General features: G+C 40.6%; 1 protein-coding gene across 1 annotated transcript; it reads right to left on the reverse strand.

Annotated features, from left to right (window-relative positions):
* Window positions 1-552: 552 nt before the first annotated feature.
* Window positions 553-1,467, reverse strand: LOC306882147 (uncharacterized protein; the record flags this gene model as incomplete). The annotated part of the gene is made up of 1 exon (XM_079436629.1): window positions 553-1,467. One exon carries the CDS (start codon window positions 1,465-1,467, stop codon window positions 553-555), a length of 915 nt encoding a protein of 304 aa, XP_079292755.1.
* Window positions 1,468-8,631: the final 7,164 nt, after the last annotated feature.

Consider the following 8,631-nt stretch of genomic DNA (forward strand, 5'->3'; position numbering starts at 1 on the left):
GTATTTATTCTTTTGAAAAAGACAAAAAGAAAACTCTAGGAGCCAAGACGTTGTTTTCGTCTCTTGAACTGTTGGTAAAGAGTAATCCAGCCGTGTTTGACTACATGCATGCCTGTGTGAGCTCCACAGTCATACAAGCCATATTTCTTCTTTGCATGAGTGGCACCTGAGGAAATGGAAATAAATAAAAGCCCTGATGAGTGTCTTTGTCATTCTATCACTTACTCTCAATTATGACCAGCAACAAATATAATTTCAGCATCACTGCTGATTAATAGATCATGGATGGATACATGACATCAAATACAGTTAAGAAATATAATATAAATGAGCTCGACTTCGAACAGCATATAAATAGTCTGGAGTTAGTTCAATCGCATTATGTGACCACTGGTCATTTTTCAGCGCTCGCGCTTCTGTGTATTATAAGCACGTCATGTGCAGCCAAAGTCCATTTCTGCCTATCAATACCACGATTTGGCGTAAAACTGTATGGAAGCATTTAGTCCGTGATTCTATGATTTCTATGATGAAATGACTTTTCCCATCAGTTTAATATGAATCTGGAGAGCCTCTGTCTGGGCGGGTCAGAACTCCAGGTAAGCCAGTGGACACGGCAGGTGAGAACGACAGAGTGGCCCTCAGGGAGTCGGTGAGTAAGGTCTGCTGACAGCTGAACGCGTCGTGCTGCAGGGCCGGTGGGTGCAAGTACCCTGAGGGGACGGATAACGACCCCATCCCGTAAGAGTTCGTCAAACCGAGAGCACCGGATCTCCCCAGAACGGGCCGCGGCTCGACTCCAGGCACGAAAGAACCGTAACCTCGATTCAGAAATCCGTGCGGCGTCCCGTGGTAATGAGGATGGTGTAAAGATAACAAGGGCGATATTTGCCAGTATAGAGGATTATTTGCCGTCTCGTTTATTCCCAAACCCAACGGGGAACATCGCAGTCCTCGTTTGATAGCCATCTTTCCTCTGGAAGTCGCCGAGCGTCTCCGGAGTTTGCCGGTCGTTCCGCCGATAAAAACATCGTCGCTCGAAGGGTCCAGCATCCAGTAGTTACCTTTCCCAGGGTCGTCATAATGTCTTGGCACTTTTACAAAACATTTATTGAGACTCAGATTGTGTCGGATGGAATTCTGCCAGCCCTGCTTGTGCTCCCGGTAAAACGGAAAGTTCTTGATGATAAATTCGTAGATTCCGTTCAGCGTCAGTCTCTTCTCGGGGCTTTGTCTAATTGCCATCATAATCAGCGCGTTGTAGCTGAACGGCGGCTTGTCGAGCTTGGCGGGTTTGCTCGGTTCTTCTGCGGCGTCTTTGACTCCCTCCTCGGGCTCCGACAGCGGCTTGAGCTTCTCTGGACGAGCCGTGTCCTGTTTGTGTTTCTCATTTCTGGATGGAAGCAGCAGACTCTTGATACTGAAGGAACTCAGCTTTTGCAGCGCCGTTGATTCTTTCTGGTCCATGTCGCTTTATTAAACTGTTGAAAAATAAAGGTCGGGAGCTGTCAGGACATTATAAGGAAAAGCTCTTGGAGAGGAGAAGAGCCAGAACTGGGAAAAGAAGTTCAGTAATGAAGGTGGTTTCATCACTGACCGAGGGAGGAGCCTCGTTTTAACAGTTGATCCTGATCTGATGCAGGTTTCCAGATTATAGAAGTAATGGGCGACCACAGATATCATTCCATGACAAATACTGTATATGCAACCTAACACAATTTACACACACACACACACACACACACACTCACACACATGTTGGTTTTTGTGGTTTATGGGGACTCTCCATAGGCGTAATGGTTTTTATACTGTACAATCTGTATGTGCTATTGCCCTACACCAACCCTACACCTAAACTTAGCCCTCACAGGAGACTTTGTGCATTTTTAGATTTAATATTTAATACACACACACACACACACACACACGCTGGGTTCCCAATGTTTTATGGGTTCATTCTATATAGGCGTAATGGTTCTTATTCTGTACAAACTGTATCTATGGCCCTACGCCTTACAGAAAACGTTGTGTATTTTTAGATTTTCAAAACTCCTCATCTGTATGATTTATAAACTTGTTTCCTAATGGAGACAAAAAACAAAAACAAAACAAAAAATCAAGTGAATGGTTTATCCTGCCAACTGCTCACTAATGTTTCCGAGGACAGTCTTAACTTACAGACTGTAATTTATTGTTACACTTAACGTCAAACTGGATTTATGACATTTATTATCCATTATGGTTTTTTTATGTAAAATGTATTGTTCATGGTAAAGTTGCATTTTAAGGAGTGCTTTCTTTGATTTTATTTAGCTCATGTTCATTTTACATGTTCAAGATTTTACATTTTTACATTTTATTATTATGTTTTTAAGTGGTGTTCTTGATATCTACTTTTATAAGGTAATTAGTTTTGTGTGGTTTAAATTATTTAGTGTGGAAATTGAGTTTCAGGGCATTTCATTCCTACTCCTACGAATCATATGGCCTATACTGACTGGCTTTCTCCACATCTCTATATCATGAGATCCTCGTTTCAATGTGTTAATATACTCTAACACCAAAACTGAGACAAGTGTTACGACCCTGTCTAGGGTAAGGCCGCAACATAAACTGGAATCAACAATCAAAGATCCTTTATACATTTATTTACAGAACCACAAGTGAAAGCACAACTTCAGGGGTCAGCAAAGCCCAAAACAACACCAAGCTAGCTCCTAACAGAAAAGACTAAATTCCCTAACAAAATAAAAACTAAATAAAAGTACAATACATTACCCTTACTCCCTATCTAATGAAAAACTGGAGAAAACAATATTTACAAAAGAAAATGTCACTCACCCCCTACAGCAGTGGTCGGCAAGAGGCGGCCCGGCAGCAATAATATCTGTCCCGCGCCCGTAGCCAGATTATTTAGATAGGGGCTGGTTCTGAAATAGATCTGTCATGACAGCAACAGTTACTCTCAATCAGAGTATGTGAGTGGAGTGTGAGTGGAGCAGAGTGATTTTGAATGGAGCGAGGAGTGGATTGTTTTCAAGTCGGAGCGTCATGGTTTTCACTCGCTCCATCACGAGTACAATTCATGCCAACGACCCATAATATAACTGCATATTTAGCAAGAATTCACGTTAAACATATTTAGCTAGCTAGATAGAGAAGGATCACTCAAATCAGAAAGAATGTGAAGGCTGTGGTGACTGCAGTGGACGTGAGCACGAAGTTATATTTCTCAAGGAATTTATTTGTTCCTTCTGAATATTTTCAGCTGACAGCTGACTTTCTTTTCACAGAATTGCGTGATATAAACTTGCAATTGCAAGTTAAAAAGTAATAATTCTTAGATATAAACTCGCATTTTTCATCAGTTAATATCTTTAATTATCCTTTGACTATGTTCTGGCCTGTCATCTAGTGGTGAAATATTTTTTGGCCCGATGCCAAACTTACTTGACGACCCTAACCCTATGAAAGAAAGGGTGGGACAAAAGAGAGAGAGAGAGAGAAAGGACCAGCAAAGCAAGACATACCGTATACACAATACGTCTCAAGACATAACACAAGGTATAAACGGTATTAACATTCTTAAACTGATTCTGAAATGGCTTCTGGAAAATCAGATTGGCATAACAGGAACAAATAACATTTTCCAACATATTAAAGCTTAGTTTGTTCAATTGTAAATAATTGTGTTATATAAGCACAAATGAGCTGAAAATATGTCTCACTTTAATGATTGTAGTGTCACAAATTAACAAAAATAAATAAATAAATAAAATAAAATGTGTAGAATAAAACGGTTTACTTGTCATTTTTATATCTATGTATTTACCAACAAAAACATAGTTGGAGAGACCTGCAACATTTATTTAAAACATTAATTAATAGTAAAATTCAATCATGTTTAATTAACTAATTCACGGTTTACCAAAAAGTGTCCCACATTTACTGACTTCACACAGCTGCCACGGAATCAGCTGAACAAATAATAAACTACTGTATCTGGATCAAGAAAGTACTTGATGAAAAGATTGGTTTATTTACTTATTAATTGACTGCAGGCTAACTGTTTCTTTTAGCATGCAGGCTCAGCTATGGAGTCTCATCCTACATAAACTCAAAAGAATAACAAGAAATTGCTTCTTCTTTTTTTTTTTTGTTGTTTATTAAATAGCCTTTTTTGAAAACTAAGGCAGAACCTTCCATAACCTACTTTACTCTGGGAAAAAAATATGCTAGGTTCCTTTACATGCCCCAGCTACTTTTTTGGTTTTATTGGTAATTTATTTTAATTTGAATCTGTAAAATTCTGCTTAAATGACCCAAACATACAGGACCTTTAATATAAAGACAAATTTTAGACAAAATGACGGATTTGGTTAATACACTGTAAAAATAAAAAAATGTTAAGCAAACTTAAAAATGTAAGGCAACCAGCTTCAGCTGAATTTTGGGTTCTATCAACTTATTTTTGTAGGAGATTTTTGAGTTCTCTCAATTTTTTGTTGTATAAACTTAAAAAGAAAACTCAAAAATTTGGTGAAGCTGGTTACCTTAAACTTTTAAATTCTCTCAACTTTTGATTTTTTTCAGCATTGTAAAAATAAATAAATAAGATGTTGAGCTTTCTCAACTTGTTGTTTTAAGTTTATACAACAAAAAGTTGAGAGAACTCAAAAATCGCCTACAGAAATAAGTAAATACTTACTTTTTATTTTATCACCAACTGTAAATACATGATTGTTAGAACAATATGTTTGAATAAAACTTTTTCATGTGTTGTAGACTTGTGTTTATTTATTGTCATGGTCACTTTTATTTACATTTTACTCATTATTCATGTGTCCTGTTGTTGTCAGTAAATAAAATATAATTGTTATCATTAACATATGCATTAATTCATTACTTGACTGAAAATTGAGATGTATTCACCTTGGCTGGATTTGTCTAGTGTGTAGTCATGCATAGCTATGGCATATGGCAAAACAAACACATTTTGGCAAAATATATGGCATATGGCAAAACAAACATACACTTTGCTTCTTTTACTAAAAATATAATTAATTATCCTCTTAAGACCCGAGAAAAAAGTTTTAGGGAAAAAAAAAGTTTTTTCCATGTCTTTACATTGTTTAGAGCATTAAAATTAATGTAAAAAAATAAATAAATAAAAATGATACTTCATTCATAAGTTATGGTATGTCCTCGGTAGAGGAAATCGGGACTCAAATTCTTAAAAAAAAAAAAAAAATACATGAATGAACATGCATAGGTAAAAACAATTGAATTGAATCACCAAAACATTTTTAGTTTTCAAGGTTTTTTTGTTTTTTTTACCAAACTTTATATAAAGATGATTCTCAACTATGTTATAACAGAACGATTCGATATACCATTTTTCTTTCTGCAAAATGTGTGTGAAATGGCCATAAACAGGTTTTCTCATTATATACAATGTAATACTTACATTTTTCGAGTGTAAAATCAACAGTATTTTCCAAAGATCTTTGAGCAGCTGATCGACGTCTCCTTTGTGCAGAAATTACAAACATTGCAAACATGGAGGAAAACGTACTAGGTAGGGTTGTGGATTTATTGATGCTATGAGGTGTTTGTGCGCCTTTTGCTCTTATTTGCTTTTTATTATTATTTATTACTATTACTGCAGAACATACAAGCTCTGGGAAAGATGGTAGTATCTTTAACAATGAACAATCATAATGACAAAAAAAAACTATAATGGGTATGCGTACTATATCATAGTATGACATTATATATACAGGGGAAAAAAGATTAAATATCTTTGAATAATCATAAAATTCATATAACCATAATGCATTAAAATTGCATTTGTTTTGTTATTTATAAGCCTCAGGGATGAAACGAGAGAGACATTCAACAAGAAAAAGAGGAAAACAAGGAGATTTAAGCCAGTTTTGCATGTGGATGAACATTTTTGCACATAAAATTAAGAATTTATTAACATATTCAAGAGATAACGATTTTGGTTTTTCATAATAAAAATTTATATCTTTAAGGATTAAACTGTGGGTTATATTAGTAGAGTTAAAAATATAAAAACTTAAATCAACCCAAAATTTATTGGTTATACTACAATCATAAGGGCAGCTGTTTCTTCAACAAAACCAAAAATGAGCAAATTTCATCAACATCAAAATATTTACAGATAGATGAATTAAGCCTGTCGCGCATATCTTTCAAGTTTGGACTTATTGAAATTAAGTACCTACTCATTGAGTAGGCGGTTTCGGACGCTGCCAGAGAGTCACCACAGTCACCGCAGTCTCCACTAACGACACTCACCAGATCCCAGTCCCTGATTTCTGATCACCACCACCTGACAGCACTAATCAGCAGCACTATATCCCTGCACTCCTCCAGGTCACTCACTGTCTGGTCTCAAACTTTCCATGTTGACTAACCTGACCCACTTACCTTTTGTCTACTTACCAGTTGCTCCAGTGTTTCTATCCCTGTTCTCCACCGCTCCAGTTCTCCACCATCTCCACGCTCCACTGTTACCTACGGATCCCCTGGAAAAGGAAGAAGGACATTCACACTCAGATAAGCCCCAAGAGACATTCCCATTCCCCGCCTGCTTACCTGGACATTCTGCTCATCTCATTCCCCTCTGCTACTATTCAATAAACCTGTTGATTGTATTGCACTTACCAGACCAGAACCGACGACCGGAAATGGAGTTCCCGAACCCCGCCGCTGCGGATCCCCTCGAAGAGCTGGTCAGCGCTCTTCGAACAGCTCTCTCTCCGGTCACACACCCTCAGTCTGCCTCTGCCAGTCCCATGGCCATCCCTGCAAACTATTCAGGTGAGGCGGTTGAATGTAGCGTTTTTTTTACTCCAAGTTTTACTCTACATAGAGATGCAATCCCATAAATTTTCCAGTGAACGGGCTAAAATTGCCTCCCTGATCTTCCTGCTAACCGGACGGGCATTGCTCTGGGCACGAGCCATCTGCAACTATAATTGGCACAGACCACTATAATTAACTCTTTCGATGCTTTCTTTTCCCACTTTAAGGAGGTCTTCGGCCTATCTACCGGCTTGCTCTCCATTGCCAACTAACTCATCTGCCTCCGTCAGGGAGATTCTTCGGTCAGTGACTATACTCTGCAGTTCCGGACTCTGGCGGCCTCGTGTGGATGGAACGAGGCAGCGCTACTCACTGCTTACCATCAGGGCTTGGATCTACAGATCAGAGCCCAGATGGCAATCTATGATGACACTGTCGGTCTGGAGAGCTTTATGCAGAAGGCCGTTAAGATCTCCCAACGTTTCACGGCTTGACAGCTGGACTCATTCTCCGTCCTCACCAGCTGCCTGTCCTCCGGTACCAGAACCTATGCAAATGGATACTAATCACCTCTCATGCACTGAGCGTGCTCGACGTCTCGCCACGGGGCTGTGCCTCTACTGCGGCGTTCCGGGGCACTTCATTCGGGTGTGCCCCTCTCGCCCCCCACGCCCTCCAGAGTACCCTCCAATTGGAGCCTGCTATCTCTACCCTACCACTGCTAACGGTACAACTGCTCACCCCACGTCATTTCATTTCAGTACCTACCCTCGTGGACTCGGGATCCTCAGACAATTTCATCTCACAAGCCCTCCTTGAAACAACTTGATTTACCCCGCCAGAGACAGGCCAAGCTGAAGATCGAGACCATACAGGGAAAACCGCTCGGGTGTGGGTACATTCCGGTCTCCGCCGATCAATCTGCAAGTAGGCTGTCTTAATCAGGAGAGGATTTCCTTTCTGGTACTGGAGGGACCCACCGTAGATATCATCCTGGGACGCCCCTGGCTATCTCGTCCATCTTCCAGGGCTTTATGAACGAGGTGTTCAGGGAGTTCCTCCACCAGTTTGTCATCGTGTACATAGACGATATCCTGATCTACTCCTGGAACCTGGGCAAACATCGCCATGACGTGACGCAGGTCCTACGCCAACTCCGTAAACACCACCTCTACCTGAAGCTCGAGAAGTGTGAGTTCCACCTCCCCACGGTCCAGTTCCGGTCTACATCCTCAGTGCGGATGGGATCCAGATGGACCAGGGGAAGGTCCAAGCCATCCAGGACTGGCCCCAGCCTCAGTCAGTAAAGGAACTTCAACGATTCCTCGGCTTCGCAAATTTCTACCGGAGGTTCATTCTGAATTTCAGTCTCCTCTCAGCCCCCCTCACTTCCATGCTCCATCAGAAACCCAAGTCCTGGAACCGCCTACAAGAAGCTCCAGGAGGCCTTCTGCACTGCTCCCATCCTCTCACATCCTGAACTACGATATTGGAAATCGGGAGATGCTCGCCATTAAACTGGCGCTGGAGGAATGGAGACACTGGCTGGAGGGAGCTCAACACCCCTTTAAGGTCATCACTGACCACAAAAACCTTGAATATCTTTGAAGTGCTAAGAGGTTAAACCCCCGGCAGGCTCGCTGGGCCCTCTTCTTCACCCGGTTCCAGCTTTCCATCACGTATCGACCTGGAGATAAGAATGTCAAGGCAGATTCCCTCTCACGTATCCATGCCCCCGACGAACCCTCCACACCTGAACCCATACTCCCTCCAGTTGTCCTTGTGTGCCCCATCCGG

The sequence above is a fragment of the Barbus barbus genome (assembly GCF_936440315.1).
Source record: "Barbus barbus genome assembly, chromosome: 16".
NCBI classification, from domain to species: Eukaryota; Metazoa; Chordata; class Actinopteri; order Cypriniformes; family Cyprinidae; genus Barbus; species Barbus barbus.